General features: G+C 39.5%; 2 protein-coding genes across 2 annotated transcripts; one reads left to right on the forward strand and one right to left on the reverse strand.

Annotated features, from left to right (window-relative positions):
- The first annotated feature begins 668 nt into the window (after positions 1 to 668).
- Positions 669 to 13937, forward strand: LOC145766265 (uncharacterized). Its single transcript, XM_082577941.1, has 20 exons — positions 669 to 773; positions 941 to 1066; positions 1378 to 1520; positions 1912 to 2063; positions 2922 to 3031; positions 3679 to 3934; positions 4514 to 4548; positions 4958 to 5075; positions 5415 to 5527; positions 6097 to 6298; positions 7088 to 7304; positions 7697 to 7934; positions 8037 to 8144; positions 8236 to 8469; positions 9305 to 9442; positions 9829 to 9994; positions 10199 to 10317; positions 10738 to 10808; positions 10889 to 11024; positions 13743 to 13937. The coding sequence occupies exons 1-20, from the start codon at positions 716 to 718 to the stop codon at positions 13838 to 13840; spliced, it is 2838 nt and encodes a 945-aa protein (XP_082434067.1). The 5' UTR covers positions 669 to 715; the 3' UTR covers positions 13841 to 13937.
- Positions 13844 to 18457, reverse strand: LOC145766266 (kelch domain-containing protein 4-like). The gene has a single exon (XM_082577942.1). The coding sequence runs from the start codon at positions 16936 to 16938 to the stop codon at positions 15376 to 15378; it is 1563 nt and encodes a 520-aa protein (XP_082434068.1). The 5' UTR covers positions 16939 to 18457; the 3' UTR covers positions 13844 to 15375.
- Positions 18458 to 18681: the final 224 nt, after the last annotated feature.

The raw sequence follows: 18681 nt of genomic DNA on the forward strand, positions 1-18681 counted from the left end.
CCGTTTTTAAAGTCTGCGGTTTGACCCGACGTGGAATCGATCTCAGATCTACCAGCAACAGAGCCGAAGGCGAAACCACTCGGCCACTGAGCTGGTGGCCACTAATATGGTAAAAGTGGCCCATGAGAACACTTTTAACTTTGTTTCTCCTCTTGGCATAAATCTCTGGTGACGCCATTGCTCGCAATATCGGCGCACAACGAGTGAGTTTAAATTTAGTGTGCATATTTTGCATTGAACTAAGGTATCCAAATGTTGCAACAACAACACAGTGAAACGCTTCACCGCCCAAAAAACGTTGCGGCAGTCCAAAAAACGAGTAGTTTTTAAATCAGCACACAAGCGCATTTAAATTTTCAAGGAATCTTTGCTTGAAGAAAATTGTTGAAGCGCCAAAGGCTAAAACGTCAAGACCCTGTGGAAAGAAATATTGCCATGCGAGAAAAAGAGCTTGCACGACTTCAAACTTCGCATTCAGGTTCTATAGAGAACCAAAAAAGTTTTGAAAAACTGGTGATTAGTTAGCTTACAATAAGGTATTGCTAGTAAAGATATGCTGAATGTGCTGTCTTGCATTGTCACATTTTAATGTTTTTTTCAGAGGCTTCTGTTAACGTCTTGGCTTAATTTGGGTTAGATGTCCTCTGTTTGTTTTCAATAAAGTTTATAATTTTCTTTGTAAAAGCAGCTTGTTACGTTTGATCAACGCAAAAGAATGGCGTTTTTCAAAAGACTAGTTATGGCCTTCTGGATTTTGCTTCTCCCCGACGAAGGTAAGTAGCCTATATCGCAATTCTGTAGGTTATCGTATGGAACTTTCCATCAACAACATAATGGTTTGGTTTCACCGAAAACAACTGATTTGGTTACATCTGTTCTACCCAAACGTGTATTCATAGCTTTGTTATGTCACTTAACCTTCCATGCAATGTGTTACTAGTTTTCACTGGATCAGACAACGGTATGTGGCTTTGCAAAGACGGACGGCATGAAATTCAAGAGACTTGGAGGTGTGACTCACACATTGATTGTTCTGACGGGTCCGACGAAAGCCCAGAACATTGTCGTAAGAACGCTGACGAATTGGCACATTTGTGATATATTTTCATTGTGTAAAGTCTGTAAATGATAGGCTGTTTTACTTCACTTTACTTTGTGGTACACTTTTAATAGTATAGCATAAATGTGAAGTGGGCGCCATTAACTCAAAGGGCTTACGCTTTTTCTCTCCAGTAATATGTTTTAAAATTTGAAATTTTTCTGAAATTCTTTTCCTTTTGTTAAATTCATTGCTCCTTTGGGAATTTCCGCTTTTGTACAAACATACAATGCAACTGCTATGCATGCAAATCGCCAATGTGATTTTTCCATTTCCAGCTGCACGAGAATGTGAATTCGATGAATTCAAGTGCAAACATTCGGGGGCGTGCATTCCCTCAGGCTTGCTTTGCAACGGAGAGTACGATTGCTTCATGGACGACATGTCTGACGAGTCCGTTGAATTTTGCCCAGAAATAGTGGTGAGAGAATAGATACTTAGTTTCCAATGATTGATTTTTCACGAATGAACACACTGAAGAGGCTTGGACAAAGCCTTTGAGAGGATAATTTGAGACGATGAAAGGAAATACCAATGAAATACCATAAAATAAAAATGAAATACCGATGATACTAATGATATTATTAGGCCTCCTAAGTCACTTCAAAGAAAAAAAAGCACTATCTAACAAAAGGCGTGGTTTCATTTAAGTTCTCGGGCTGCTTGGAAAGACCCCAGCTTCTAACATCCCAGGTCCCGATCCAAAGTAACCCCTGGGCCTCTCTATCAACGCTACCGGGTTGGGTACTACAATGAGGCTTTATGTTAAAAGTACGTTAAAATTTTTCTTTCATGTCTGATTTTTTTTATAGGACTTACCCTCGGCAATTTGTGATTTCGCCAAAGAAATGCGCTGTGATACCAGCCATTGCATTCCATTGGCATGGAGGTGCGATAGCGAAGAGGATTGCTTTGATGGAACGGATGAGCTAAATTGTGGTGGATGCTCACATGGAAATGTTTCGTAAGTTGATCAGATGTAGGACTACACAGCTGGGTATCACGACGATTCAAAGCCGATGATTCAACGACGAAATTTTAAGGCAGGGATCTCTGAAGAAAAAATCTCTGTTTAGAGATTCCTGGGTTAGGGTTAGGGTAAGTGTTAGGGTTAGGGTTATTGTCTTTATTGTAAATAAATTATCGGCTTTGAATTGACCGCTTTGAATTATCGGCTTTGAATTGACGCATAACCACACAGCCGTGGGCAAATCGGTGATGGTCTGTGGCTCATGCTCGTCGACAGATTGGTTCGGTGTAAGTTTTACCTTTGACCTGGTTGCGTGCCCAATTGGTGAGAGCGTCTGCATAACCTTCAATAACGTCGGTTCGACAGTGCTCGAGAGCACGTGGTTGTGTTGGGATGTCAAAATTATGGGAGCATGATGACTTATTTCCCTTCTCTGCTGCTTGTGGCTACCTGTTATATGCTACTGCTTCTGTTAAAATGTTGTTGTCAGGACGCAAAAAACATGGTTATCGTAATAATATTAATATGGGGACCTTCTCGTCAGAGTGAAGGTTTCTTAGCAACACACAGGTTGTGTTCCTTTGCCACCAAAACGACGTATTTTCAACGCTAAGTGTATTGCTACCATGCATGCAAAAGAATAAACACTTTATCGCTTTCTGCCTACTCAAATGATTGAAACTTTAACAACTTTAGCATAATTTAACCAAGGGATATAAAAAACTAATAGCCGTAAAGATGGCTTAATGACTTGATGCAGCGCTACACTTTACAGTACAGGCTATATTTCTCCAATAACATTTGTCAATTGTCTTGTTTTTTTTCTCATGAATGATCTCTTTGATTAAGCAGATGTGGTGACACCACCGGCGCTGAAGACTGCATCGACCATAGATGGCTTTGTGATGGAGAAGAAGATTGCAGGAACGGAAGTGACGAGCAAAACTGCTCTACGACGACAGGTATTTAATGAAAAAGGTGGTCTTTCCAGTTTTCCTTAGTTTTAAACAACATTATTGCTTCATTCTTTCACTACGTCGGAATTTAAACTACTCGAGCAAAGCTGAGATAACTTTTTATTGTACTTGAATGGCCTTCAATTCACAAAAGTGACTCTTTGCTAGGTCATTCGCAATGCTTTTAGCTGCAAAATGTTTAGGTTTAGCCCATTATGAAAATCCCTAACACCAGACTAGGGATTTCCTTCACCTGACTTTCGTGGTTGTGTACTAGACTAAAAGCATATTACTAGATTGATTGAGGGATTCAAGCCATCTCTTGCCAACACTGAGTTTGCAGTAGATTCAGTTTATTTTTGTCTGGTTTAGCACTACAGCACATATATCAATTAGTAAATCAAATATAGTTATTGCTATCTAAACGCTTGGCAGCCTGTAGTATTAATAGTTTTCATTGTTTATATCTATTAGTATATAGATACACAAATAAATACATTGAATTTGGTGCTGGTACTAGGATGACAGCGAAAGACCACCGGGCTGATGAAGTCAGCTGCCACCCTCATACAAATAAAAAAAAAATAAAAAAAAACTACGAAAAGAGGCAACAACAACAACAAGGAAACAAGTGTCGGTTTTGTTTCTTTTAGTGACCACCACGAGAGCAAGCATTTGCAAATTGGGAGAGTTTATGTGCAAGAATGGCACATGCCTTCCAGTGCGGCTAGCATGTGATAAATCGTACGATTGTAAAGACGGCGAAGACGAAGGCTTCTGTTACTTAAAAACCTGCATAACAAGGAGTAACCCCGCATCCTGGCACATGACAGATATCAAGTTTGTCTGCGATCAAGGTTGCAAGCAAACGCCCCAAGGGCCCAAGTGCTTCTGCTTTCCTGGATATACGTAAGAATAGAATGAGTACCCCACATGAGCTATTTTTGCAATGATTTTGTTTGCCTTTTGATTTTGATATTTTTAAAATATCTGGTAGCTTACCCCCCACAAGAAGCATGTCAAAATGTATTAATCCATTTAAGTTTTGTAATTGATATCAAGCGATTAGGCAACCCAATAGGTTACTCCTGAAATATATGCAAGGGACCATGAGATGCTTGTAATACAGTCCATTTTCTTTAAGAGTTTAACCTTGGTATTCCGCCACATTGCGCTTGGTTTGGTTTTGAATCTTTATCCTTGGACTGAAATAGTCTTTGATAGGATATTTCTGGTAGTTTTGCATATTTGTAGAGGCTTTGAACTACTGACGCAGGGCCGGTTACCGAAATTAACGGAGTGAGGTTTCCGTAGTTGAAGTGTTGTCTGAACTATTCCATCTACTAGGTGCCGCTGAATGGAGATTCGTCCTGAAATGCCTTGCTTAAGCGCACACCACGAGAGACGAACCAGCACCGCTTTATGCACTACACTTGGATTAAACAAATTTAAATTATATTTCATTAACTAAAGGAAACTCTATTGCAGGTTAGAACCAGACGGCATACGTTGCAGAACATCAGGTATGTGACAAGCGTCTAGTGCCTGTTTTCTTTATTAGATTTTCGATTTCTTAGATGTGTAACTTCAAGCAATACGTGGCCTACTCAAACACAGTGGTATAAGTCGTGAAGGTAGAATAGATGCCTACCCTTAAGTTAAGTTCAGCCAAACGGAAATAGACGTACAAGTTGGCTATAATCATATTTGTGCAATCGCTCAAGAATACTAGCAGCATCCCATTTTTAATTTAAATCTTTCGTATGCCCATGCTCCGTTTATATATTCAGACACATTTTAAATTATTAAAACTTTGCGCTGCAGTTCAAGAAGTTCTCGTATTTTCTTGCAATGAGAGCTCAATTGTTACTTCCACGGGACTTCTAGTTTCTTTGATGATTCAAAGCCAATTTTCTACGTTTTTTGTTGCAGGTTCTGCAGTTCCTGAGCTATTCTTTGCTTCCAACAATAAGATTCTGCAACTAAAAATGAGTTCTTCGGCACCTGTGGAAACAATTGCTGCAATTAATTATCATGACAAAAATGCACAGTAAGTAACATCCAAGATCTTGGATAACCTACTTAGCAATACTATTTTTACGGAAGATCTATTTGGGCGTTCGTTTTTTAGTTTGTCATATCCAGGCTTACACCCGGTGGTTGAAGATTTAGAGTAAGTGTCCTGCCAAAAATACAGCCGCATGCTCTTTGAGCGTTGTCGAAGCGGCGCCCTTTCTATTGCCGTTCCAGAGCTCTTACCACTCGACTATGCAGCCGACGATTGGGTTTTCAGTTCATGCTTTGGCAGATCCCGGTTTCTATAGTATCTATGCAAAAACACATGTCGTGGTTTAAATCCATCAGTAATAATGCGTGAAGTATTTTTTAGGATTTTTGCTGTTGATTATGATCATGAGCAAAATGCCTTGTTGTGGACTGATCACACTGCTGGAAAGATTCACATCCTAGATCGCACCAAACATTCACACATCTTGGCAAAAGGTACTTCGCTTTTATCAAAATTTCAAGTTTTCTGCTTTGACGTTCTAAGGTTCATTCGATGTTCATAGGCCTACGGGAGTCGGGTGTCAATGGGCTTAAAGGTAGGTGCTTCAACGTTACACGTTTGCAGCACAAGCTGTGTGGCCGATTGGTGGCGCTTGGCCGACACTTAAAAGGTGTCATTTGAGAGCTTTTTATATCGTGCATGTGACTGTTTTGGGGAAAGTTATTTAATGACGTGCGTAAAAAGTGGACACTAAGCTAGATTTAAAACCCATCTGCCTAGCTAACTATCTATCCACACCGTATTGGTTTGCATAGGCTACGACAAAAACGTCAAAAATGGCTACACGTACACATTATTGACACGCATGGGCTCTATCCAAGAAGGTGTGAGAGGGTGATCACTACCCAACTCATTTGAGTGGTTGGAATGACCCAAACGAGTTGAAAGTTGTTGTTGGAATGACTGACGATTGTAGCCCACTGTCCAAAAATCACCCCCCCCCCGAATTCTAAAAGTAGATAGAGTCCTTTTGACATATACTGCAGATGTTACCTTTACGCAGTTCATGGAATCTATGGACTAGCTCGTGATTGGGTTACCCACAACACTTACGTTACTTACAAGTATGAACACGATAACGTGGGTCATGTGGCATTGATCGCCGTAGAGAACACTTCAGCTGGCATTTACAAGGTTATGAAGCACAAATTCGAACATATTCACGTCGCTCAACCTATGTCCATCGCTGTGGATCCCAATACAAGGTAGTTGTTGTAATCTTGCTTAATAACCATTGTGGTTTAGGCCTACGTTAAGATTGTCTGTCGTGGGAAACTTTGCTTAATAGGCTATGTGTTCCACCTAATTTACACAGCTTAAAGCTTCTGTTTGCAGCTATTAATTTACACTAGTAAATTTTAGAAATAAGGTTTAAATTGTGTACCACAGAATAGGCAAACTTAAATACACTGAACTTGTCTGTTTATCACTGTTTAAAAGAATTGGGCCTGCGCTGGACATAACGAATTATTTTTTCCTGCAGCCTTTTAAGAATTAAGATAAATATCGGTGCCCAAACACGTCTTGCAAATACACAACTAGTTGATGTATAGGCCTATGTTTGTTTTGTTGTTTTATTATCTTTATCCTGCATTGCGGGAAAGCGGACTTGAGCGCTATGCATCGGTGTACGCCTTCCGACGTACACCTGACCCACGCTGCAGCCGACTGCAATGTCTGTTTCCGGTTGTCTACTCTACTTATGACTTAAATTTGGTACTATCCATTACTCGAAATCGATCACTGGGTAGAGGCAATTATCGTAAAGTTTCTTGCCCAGAGAAACAACAGCAAGTGCGGGTGGCTGGAGTCGAACATGTAAGCTCTCGACTGCGAGCCCAACGCGCTAACCACTCGGCCCTATATTACGTCATACCTAAAAATTAAACGCAACATCGTACATATGAAGTAAACCCTAAACACACAGGCTTCAGATAAGCCTATGCTCTCCATTTTTCAGAGTTACATTATCGTGATTTAACATTGAAACACAGGAGAATGGTAATAGCTGATTCAGGGAATGCAGTCATGCCTTCGAGCCTGATGTTGGTTGATATGGATGGACGCAACACTTCCTCAATTGTGACGAGACATGTTTCGAAGATTCATGCCGTCACTATCGACTATATAACTAACATTGGATACTGGAGTGAGTCCAACTTGATTGGTGCCCAAATTTGGATGATCAAATTCGACAGCTTAGTGAGAAAGGTAATTTTCCAATTGTAATGCGGTAGTAGGCTAGAAGATGCAAGAGTTTGATTGATTGATTGATTGAATCTTTATCCTCGGACTGGGAAAGCTTCTTGCAGAGCTTAATCCTGGCAGTTTCGCATACTTGTAGAAGCTTTGAATCACTGACCAGGCCCGGTCACCGAGATTGACAGAGTGAAGTTTCCGATTGTTGAAGTCTTGTTGCCGGGGAACTATTCCATCCATTAGATGCCGCTGAATGGAGAGCAGTCCTTAACGTGCGTTGCTCAAGCGCACATCCCGAGAGTCGAACCAGCGCCGTTTGATCTTGAAGCTTCTTCGTTCCAGAAGTGACGCGCTAACCAATTGAGCTATCGGGGCGATGTTTTTATTTGGTGTTTTTATCACAGCTTCTGATTTCGTCTCGAGTTGGGGACATCACTTTTTCCAACCCGTTTTCTATTTCCGTGTTTGAAGACAAGTTGTACTTGAGTGACAACAGGACCAGGGAAATATGGAGAGTTGATTCTTTAAACGGAAAACCGAAAGGTTACCTGCAACATCGTCACTCGGCAATACTCAAAGCCTCACAATCTCTCCATTTGCTTGGAATTCGCATAACTCATCCAACACTGCAAAGGAAAGCAGGTAAGAAGTTTAGCGCATCAACCTTGTGCTCTTTCTATGCTTTGCTGATACCTTTTCTTCAGAGAACCTTTGCGTTAAGTTTTCGTGATGTTTTTTTTCCAGAGAACCCATGTTCTACAGCAGGTTGCAGTCATTTCTGTGCACTTCGGCCCGGTGGATTCCGCTGTCTGTGCCCTCAAGGTTTAGTACTGGAAGGAATGAATTGTAACGGTATGTCCAGAATAAAGAAAGCCCTTTAACTGAATAGGCTACCATATTATCACAGTTTTTTTTAACCACTCATATCCGACACTTGCTTTAGAGCCGCCCCCACCAAAGAAGTCTTCTAACTCCCAAACGGAAAATAACAAAATCAAACCACGTTTCGGATTACCCACCACTTCATCCAAGTCTAAAAATGGAGGAAGATCATCAAAATTGTGTTCACCACCACCCCTAGTTCATGTTACTTCTGCGTCACCAGTAATACAGATGCAAAAATTTGACGTTGGTATTGCTTTGCATTACCATTGTCGCAAAGGATTTCATGTAAAAGGTAATGTTGGAGGCAGGTTCGGTCATAGCCGTAGGAGATGGGGGAGCAGGGGGGGCGATCGCCCCCCCGCTGAAAAAAAAACATCGCTAATTTGGGCAAAAAATGTCCAGTTATTTGGGCAAATCAATCTTTCCATATTTCGACATTTTACAAGTTTAAGAACTTTGCATAATTAGCCTATTATAATTTATGAGATTGCCAAGTTGATGCCTGTGGAGTTATTAGACTACACTACCTCAGAAATTGAGTAATGTTACTTTTCTGAAAGCATTTTTGCAAAGACAAAATTTGGGCAAATTTTGAAACATTTGGGCAAATTTTGTTTGCCCCCCAAAAAGATTTTACTCTCCTACGGCTATGGGTTCGGTTTACAATGGCTGCAGATGTACAAACTCCAATGTGTCATAAGAAACTATTTATGATAACTACTGAATTTTCAGTTACACAAGCATGCATTGTTGTTAAATGCAAGCTTACGCCCATTAATTGAAAATTTAGATTAGGTTGGTGGGAAGGCAATCTTCGTGTCCACCTTCATCTTCAGGCATGCCTTGAAATATCCTGCCAAAGACATAGCCGCATCCTCTTGAGCGGTGTCGAACCGGCGCTCTTTCGAGTGCCGTGTCATGGCTCTCACCATTCGGCTATACATTGATAGGCTGCTTATTTGTCCGTGTTTGACAGCTATCGTGGTAAAGACGGTCATACTAGCTATTCCATGAAACTTTTACTGTTTTGATTAGCCCACTTGATTCTGTAAGCTGTAGCCTACTTAATGGAATTTCTGTTTCTCTACCACAACTTTTCTGAAATATATCCTGAACTTGTTTTGCAGGAAGTGCCGCCACCTTCTTTAACATTACATGTAAGACTGGGGGAATTTGGGAACCAATCCATCCAGTCTGTATCAAATTTACTTGTGCTGACTTGAACTGTGGAGAAACCGGAACATGCAAAACACTTGCACGCAACGGTACGTTGGTTATGAAAATATATTTGCTATACCTTGACTACAACTCTCAGAATACACAAGAAGTGTAAACAGCTCTACAATTAAGTGAAGGTGTTGCAACCGCGTCGAGTTTTTCAACTAAACATAATATTTTCAGTAGGTGTTTAGTACGTTTTTCGAGTTCACGTTTTGTGGCTTCTATCGTTTTCCACACTATTGCTATGTTAAGATGGATTTTTGCTGTGATTACCACGAACAATTGAACTGAACCACAAAGTTCTTCAATCAAACTTTTCCTACACGAACATTAATTTTTGTGACCCTATAGTTTTTGAAACCGACATGTTTTTATTAAAATTTCAGAACATGTTGATGGCTTTATAAATGTAGGCCACGTTTCTTTATAGGAGCAATATGCGAGTGCCGTGACGGTAATTTGACGTATTCAGCCTGCTCTGAGATGTCGATAGAGGCTCTTCCAAACGAAAGAGGTTCTGGAGCGATAACCGCTATTCTCGTGACTCTTCTTTCAATTTTGGTCGTTGTGGGTTTAGTCCTTTGGAGATGCATGAAGTAAGCAGTTCATACACTCCAGAATATCAACAGTTTCAAGTATCATCACTCATAAGCTAATACATAACATAGCCGCATAAGGTATGCAACCAGTCAACAACATTAGAATACATCACTATGAGTGCTGACATTTTTATGATTTATATCCAGCAATATGCTATTGCATTGTCAATTAAACTGCTGTGAGACTATTTAATTTTTTAGAAAACGTGAGTTCTCGAGAACAAAACACAATCCAATCCAATCCATATACACAAGACCAGTAAACACCAGCACCCCCACAAAATGCAGCGATCGAGTAGGATATCTCCCATCCTATAAAGGTAACAGCATTTTCACGACACTTTCATTTTGGCAGATTTCATTGTTCTAAGTTATAATATACAAGAATGTACCAATCTTACCGCTTTACCCTTATCTGAAAGGTCATTTTAAACGAAAAATATACTGCGAGGTTAAACTGTTAAACGCTTTTTTTTTAAGAATGAAGGGTTTACCAACTGAAGTGGAGCTCGTAGCCTACTGGTAGACTAACTGCTATAAGCCTACCGAGAAAAAAAACACGTAACCTGCGAAAAGGTGTGTTAAAAGCAATAGTTTACTTCACAGCAATTTACCTGTTAAAATACCGACGACATCGGTAATTTTGGACACACGCATACCAACAAACTGTAGTCTTACCCTGTCTTCAAGCGTTTAGTTGCTGCGTTGATCTTTCATTGCGTTATTTTTTTGTGTTGTAGATCAAACAGGAATTTCCAACCCCAACTACTTGCCCAAGAAGAAGGTCCTGGCTCTACCAAAAGACATAAATGTAAGAATTTGTGAACTAAAGTATAAGCTACAGCTTCATGCAACTGAATATCTGACCGACACTTGTTTGTTTTCTTGCAGGACAGCGGAGTTGAGAGATCTACCAGCTCCTTGTCATCTGGGGATTCTCCTGGAGTTTACCACTATACCTCATTACAACAGACCTCGGACGCGGCGCTTTGCACTGATCAGGACGACAACGTCGAAGATTTGCAACGTATGTTACCGGTTAAAGTTAACCATTGCTGTAGGCCTATTTTTCAGATGGCGGACCAAATTTTAATGTTCTTTTAATTGTCTAGACTTGATTATTATATACGAGGGTGAAGTAATAAGATAAGCATCTTTTTGCTTAAGTCGCTTTTGTTTTGCAAACAGGCTAGCGTTTGAAAATTTTACGAGTTGACTTGAATCACCAGTAAGTTAGCTACAATTTAGATAGAGTTTGATCACAGTGTAACAAATTTATTTTATATATTAATATTTAAAACAATGAAAACTATTAATACGGTAGCCTACTACAAAAAGCGCTCAATGCTAAGCAAAAAAGCAAAGCAGAGCGAATTAAATCAAATATAGTTATTATAGCCTATTTATATACATAGGTCTATTACTCAACTTACCCCTACTATTGAAGGGTACGGGTGCTCCGGGCCCCCGACTTTTGAAAGGCCTCCCTACGTGAAAGAAATGTGATTTTGTGTTTTTTTTTATTCTTTTAGCTTTTAAAGTTTCTGCAAAATGCTGTTCAGTGCTGGATTAATGCTATTGTAGACGTAGAAGTGGTTTTGCACGGGGCCCCCAATCTCAAAGTGCCCCGGGCGCCCCATCAGCTAAATCCGGCGCTGCCTTCCAAGACAAATTTTATTTACATGATAGCCTATAGCCACTAGCGTACGCAGGGGGGTATTAGGCCATGCCCCCCTCCCCTTAAAAATGTTAGTAGTTGAGAATGATGCTTTCAGTCTCTTTATGCTTGGGAATGATGCTTTCAGTCTAAAAAAAAAACTTGCCTAATTTTAAACAAAACTGCATTAAAAGAGCGAGTTTTGCCAATACCAAACATTTAAACATCTCAGCCAGAAATTAGCAACAAGAAAACATAGAGACTTAGCTTATTTCCGAAAAATGCCGAAGAAAACATGATCTTATCTTTTTGCTATGCCACCTGACAGCACCATTTTACAGGAATATTCATACCCACATTTTTGTTGAAAATGCTCTCAGAATTCACCAAATTCAAAGTAATTTTTCAAAATTTTCTGGGAGAGGCCCCCCAAACTCCCGCCGCTGGGTGTCGTCTTAGGCGAAAAAGCCATTGGATTTCGCCCGCCGGTCGTCAAAACCTCCCTTTCAAAATTCCTGGCTACGCTACTGTCAATGCCCCCCCTTGAGAAAAGCCTGCGTACGCCACTACTTATAGCTATAAAAGTAACTTATTCAATTTTTTTCCACCAAAAAAAGTTAGACTTCGACAAACAGAATACCGAATTGTAACTTATGTCATTGCAAAAATGCTATTCTGACTAAACATAACAAATTTATAGACGGTAGCACATTATGAGTGACATATTCAAAAAAAAAGAAAAAAAATCTGTCGCTAGTTTTACCAAAAACTAGTCTTAGGGTTGCTCAATGCTCATCTATCTTATTATACACTTTACCCCAGTCTTTCCTAAGTTTCGCAAGCGTTGAGGACTCCATCTAAGTGTGGCAAGGAGAAACAAATTGCAGACCACCATCCACCATGCGACAAATGGTGTGCTTGGTCTGCATGAACTGGATGACGAATCAATTCAGTGGCTGCTCGACACCTGCCCGAACATCTAGACCGATTCGCCTCCACTGCTCAAGGGTGGTAAAAGCGTAACCCCTCGACCCTTGGAGTGTTAAAGGTTCAAACAAAGTATATTGATATAACTAGGGCAACCAAATTTTTGACCTAAAAACTTAAAATTTTGACTTTATAATTTACAAATTTTGACCTAATTTTGACCAATAACTTTCTGCGTTTGCAACCCAAATGCGAAATACAAAGCATGTTAGAAATCAAACCGTAAGGTAAGGATATCTTTTTTTTCTAATAAAATAAAAATGTGGAAGACTTAATGACACCACGGCTAACGAACATGTAGGCCTAATGAAAATCACTCGAAAAACTGCAAAAGATAAATATGGAGTGTCTTTAAATATCCCGAAATTACTGAGAGGGTTCTGCAGTATTAGGCTATATTTCAACATCAAGTAATGTTTCACATTATCGCCTTTGAAATTCCTGTCTCTCGCCAAATTTTTTTCTAAAATGGAGAAACTTCTCACTACTGATACAGAAGTTGCTTGGGAGTTCCTCAGCAGGCTATATAAATGTGGTGAAATATCATCTCATCCCATTTTCCAATTTGGCAGGGCGAAACAAGACTATTACCACAGAAATTGCAACAAATGGATTATTACGTCAGAATAGCAACATAAATTGCAACAAAAAATCAGTATCTGTGTAGCTTTAATAAAATATCAATAGAGAGAAGAAAAACTACGTTAAAAGAAAATTTTGACCTAACCAAAAAATTTGACTTTTTTTTGACTAAATAACTTTGAAACCTCTCTTCGTGTCAACCTGAAATTTAGTTTCTGGACGTTTTATAAACTTTGAACAAGGCAGAAAAATTTTGACTTTATTGACTTTTGGTTGCCCTAGATATAACGAATTGCTGGGCAATTATTATTTTATCCTTTTGGCTACATCTGGGATGCCTTTCCTAACTGCCAAACCTTGTGAACAACCAACCTTGGTCAGGGTTAAAAATGCCACCTAGAGTATTCTAGTTTGTATGCGCAATCCACAATCCACATGTCATCCAAGACTTCTGCATTGTATCCTGTCAATGAAACTATGGCCTATTTTGTACATGTCTAACTTCAAACTGATTTTCAGCTTCCAAAGACAAGATCACAGGAGTACGCTCAACGCTGGCGTCCATTTTTGCCTTGAAGAGGACAGAAAGTCAAGAGCAAATGCTGCCACCCACATAAATTTGTCACGGTGTATTTCAGATTTGTTACACTGTCCATTTAATTTAAATTATGCATGTATGGTCATATGTCTCCAATACATCATGTGTTGACAAGTTGCAAATCTTTATGTTACATCTTGTCTAAAAATAGGCTTGACAGTCAAGCCTATTACGCAATTTTTGTTTCGAAGTTTGGTAGTAACTCATCTAAATGCTGCGTTAGAAGCTACTGAGTCCCTTAAATCCTTGACCTCATGCCGCACAGCTGGATGAACAGGCTAGATGTGAACCGGTAGCGGATGTAAAAATATTGCGAGGAACAAGTCCTAATAATGCAAGAGACAATGCACGTGACCAGCTACCCCGCAAGGATCTGCTACTGATATGAACTGCACAATAAATTATTTCCAAAATTACAGGATCAACATTTCGTTAACAGTAACACTTGGCGTCATTTCCACATTTCACTTTCCACCTAGATTACCAAAAACTCTATCACTGGCTGCAAGTCTTTTGTAAATTATAATTATAAAAGGATAACGTAAAATAAAGGCTGCTCTTTGAAATGCAGCTTTGTTTTTTTTTTACTTTATTGTCTAGTAACAAAAGGACTAATTTTTGATTCAACCATCACCAATGTACCAACAATCGTTATATTGTACGTTCATTGTGACAGCAAGAATACAGATTTAACACAACAGACAACCAGTTTGAGTCAGGTAGGTTTGAAATTGAAGTCACGTTTTAAATAATTTTTTTTCACAACCGCAGAAGGATTTTAATTTATTTTTTAAAGGTTTGTAGGCTACTGTGTGGTTTTTCAGTAAAATTTCAAAAATTTGTTAGGTCACCCCATCTTTTCGTTGCCTATGACTATGAGGCACATTTCACTACATTTCCTAAAATAGGCCAATTTAACTCGTTGAGAGAGCAATATGTTTTTCCAAGACGTAAGGCTCTTGAGCGTTGTCCAACCTATGTCGTTGCGAACGTCGTGCAGTCGTGTTCACCACTTGGCCACGCAGCGTGTTGAGCCAAATATATACGGTAGTATTATTACAGCGCGTTGAAAAGTCAAAAAATAACACGGCAGCTTATTTCGATACCAAAGCAGTGATACTAAACGTGAGCAGTGAGAATAAAGTAGGTCACGGAAACTTGCCGGAACCGATTGTCAACAAGGTTTGATTTTTGTTTGTTTGTCGTATCCAGGCTTACGCCCGGTGGTTGAAGATTTAGATTAAGCGGACGAGAAGGCATGGAGCCTATCTTTGTGTCCACCTTCAGGCATGCTTTTAAGTGTCCTGCCAAAGACACAGCCGAATGCTCTTGAGCGGTGTCAAACCGGCGTCCGGCTCCCTTTCGAGTGGTGCTCCAGGGCCCTCATCACTCGGCTATGCAGCTCCGGCGGTGGGGTTTGATGAAGGTTCCAAACAAAAGGTCAGTGACGTTGAATGAAACACCTTTTTACTGACGGGTTTTTGCACGAAACTTTCAAGACAGCACTTAAGTATTATTTGCGCAGGAGAATAAGATAAGATCTAATGGAAGCCGTCACCTATTCGTTGAATCAAACCAAACTTTTGCAAGTTCTTCAGCTCGATGTCTCAATGCATCGGCACGATCGCTTTCGTCGGCTTCGGCGCTGGCCTCTTCCAACCAATGCTCTTTGGTTCTAAACCAGTAAGACGCAAAGTCATCTTCTTCAACGGCAGGATGGTGGTTGTTTGCTTCATCTTCCTTTTCGGAAGCTTCCTCATCTTCGTCACTTGATTCCTCATTTTCCTCATCGTGCCAATCTCCACTTGTGTCATCTGATTCTGCTAGTTGCATCCAAGATTCCATTTTCTTGAGATCAATACTCCACAGATCGTTTAAAGTAATTTGTTTTTCTTCTTCTTCATAGATGCCTCCGTATACAAACAGTATATTTCGTTTAACAGCAACCGAAGCATTCATTCTAGCACACGGCAACACTACAATTGTCGTAGAAGTTGAAGGCACATCGCTTTGCTTCAGCGAATGTTGCTCCATATTTGCTGAATCAGCAACTTCTTTATCTGCAGTCTTCTTCTGCTGTTGTTTTGCTTTCCGTAGTTCCATAGGAAACCATCTATAAGATATGAGATCAATACAAGTCAAAGAGTTGAAGAAAAAGCTGTCGAGATCCTCCTCGTCTTCTTCATCACAAACTCCACCGAACATCACTGATCGGTTTGGAGCAATTTGAGCAAGTGAAAAGCCAGATCGAGGCCACGGTTTATTACCAGAATCTTTTACCTTGACCCATTTCAACTTCGTTTCGGTTTCATCGGACAACAGAAACATGTCAGAGTGCGCAGTTCCCTTTTCAACATCTTTCTTGACATTGACCTTGGAATATCCTCCTACTATTAAAATGCCTTTCGGTGTAACTGTGAGCTGACAAGCGGATCTTGGACAAGGTGCAGCACCAGAAGGAGAAAGTTTTGTCCAGTTGTATTCAGTTAAACTAAACATGTAGCAATCATTGAAATAAACAAAATTTCTTCGGCACTCTTGAAAACCTCCAAATACAAAAATCGACTTTTTATAAGCGATCATCCGATGACCACTGCGTTGCGATGGACCACCAGCAGTTTGTATTTGCTCCCATTTCTTATCCTTTAGATGCAGCACCCACAAATCTTTGTAGTGGTAGAACTGTCCACCGTTGGGTGATGCAAACTCACCACCAAACACCCAAAGTTGCCCCCCTTCTTTGGAGACAGCAACAGCTTGATGAGACGACCGAGGAGGTGGGGGGTTCGGGAAGAATTGCTTGCTCCATTCATTTTTTCTAATGTTATATACAAACACATCGTTGTATATAAATGTTTTGTCCCCTTTAAGGTACTCGCCACCAAACAGGATTAGTTCATCCTTATCAGGGTGGGGAGTAACAGATAGGTTGGATCTAGGGGAGGGGCGGGTTATCTTCTCTTCATTAAAAGTAATCAGTTTCTTATCGAGAGCTTGAAACTGAGCAATCAGTGCTTCCATGTCTTCCATACCTTCACTCTTTTGGTCTTTTTTAGCTAATTTCTGAGCAGTCTTTTCAGCTCCTCTTCTTTTTTCTTTCTTTCCCTTTTTACCCATTTTACTTACATTAATTAAACACTGCCTGAAATAAAAAGCAGATGGTTATTGCTAGAAATTTTAAGCTTATGAAATGATCATTACGGTAGTTTTATGTAGCTTACTATGACTACTACAACTTCAGTTTGCATATCATCTAATTATTTTTAGGTAGTGAACAAATAAATGTCCAAAGAAAACAAATTTGCACTCACAAAGATGCAATAAAATGGCACAACGCATGTATGTAATATGGCCCACAATGAAATGATGATGACTATTTTCTAGGTGGCAAAATCATCTGTGGCTGCTTTGATTGAAAAGTAACTTTTCTAAATAGTTTACATAAATGCAATGTATACAATCCAAAAACAACAATAATAATAATAAACTTGTTTTATTTTGTGCCCATTGCGACAACGTACACTACAAAGCAAATTACAATCAACACAATAGGAAGCTGTTAAGCAATAAAGGGAGACGTAATCATTGAGTCAGCTGCTCTCAATCATTTTGGCATGCCAGTGTCTTATTGAGACCTAACCGCATGCTCTGGAGGAGTGTCAAAAAGACATCCTTTCAAGCATTGTGCAAGCGCTTTCACCATTCGGCCATGCAACCGACAACTTGCTATGTAAGCACATTCTCAGGTTAAGCCGATTTGAAATTATTATTAGATTGAATCTATAACACCATGAAATTGCTTTATGACTGTTGTTTGTTTGAACATTTTTTTTGCAACACATACTTACAGACAATACACTGAAAAGCAAACATATGTCATTTTTCCTAATTTAACATATTGATAGCAACATGACAAAACACTATAAAATGTTTAAAAAATTAAGTATATAATATATTGGTCAAAATGTTTTAATGCAGAAAGTCTAGCTCATTATGGTCACTTTGTGCCAAATGTTGTTGCCCTTATTAAGCGGTAGCCACTTTAACAAGGAAAAATTCTGCCACTACAATTGACTAGAATGCACCGCCAACCAATCATAAGCTACGTTTTCCATGACGTGAAAAAGAGCGAAAAGAAGATGATACAAAGCAAATCAAGTGATGGATTTTCTGTCAGCTGGTTGGCTTAGGGGTTAGGGCTAGAAAGTAGTTATTTCATTGACGCAGGTTCGATTCCCACCACTGCTATTGGCCTTTTTTCTTCTGTAATTACCAAATTAAGTTCAAAACAAGCAATAACTCTCTGGCTGAGTGCTAGAAAGGTCACAATTGGACGGTAGCCTCTTATAACATGTTCTGATTGGTTGGCGGTTGCATTGTAGTCATTCGCAGTGGCAGAATTTCTACTTGTTAAAGTGGCTACCTTATTAAGCAAAGGGTCACAATAAGTTAATGTTTATTACCGAAAATGTTTTGTTCTTCAAAATTTGTCTACAGCAACCAGAGGCCATAAAAAAAAGCTCTCTGTATTATTGGCTATTTTTATTAAGTGTCAACTACTGATGGAAAGGGAGAGCAGTTTCAATAACTTTGTCATTTAAAGAGTTTACAAAACCAAGCAACAAATTTCAATGTCTTGCTCTACCATCTATTGAGAAGCACTTGTTCTAATTGAGCAACAATACTCAGACTCCAAATCAAACAGAGCAATAGAAAATTCTTCTTTCAACTTAACATACTGTTCTTTTAAAGTGTTTGCCGTTGCATCCAAAGCTTCGTTTTGGCTGCTAATATGTCTATTGATATTTGGAAAGTCATACAAAATTTCAAAAGTTTTTAACTCAGAAATGAGTTTTAACA

Source organism: Aplidium turbinatum, chromosome 3 (assembly GCF_918807975.1).
Source record: "Aplidium turbinatum chromosome 3, kaAplTurb1.1, whole genome shotgun sequence".
NCBI classification, from domain to species: Eukaryota; Metazoa; Chordata; class Ascidiacea; order Aplousobranchia; family Polyclinidae; genus Aplidium; species Aplidium turbinatum.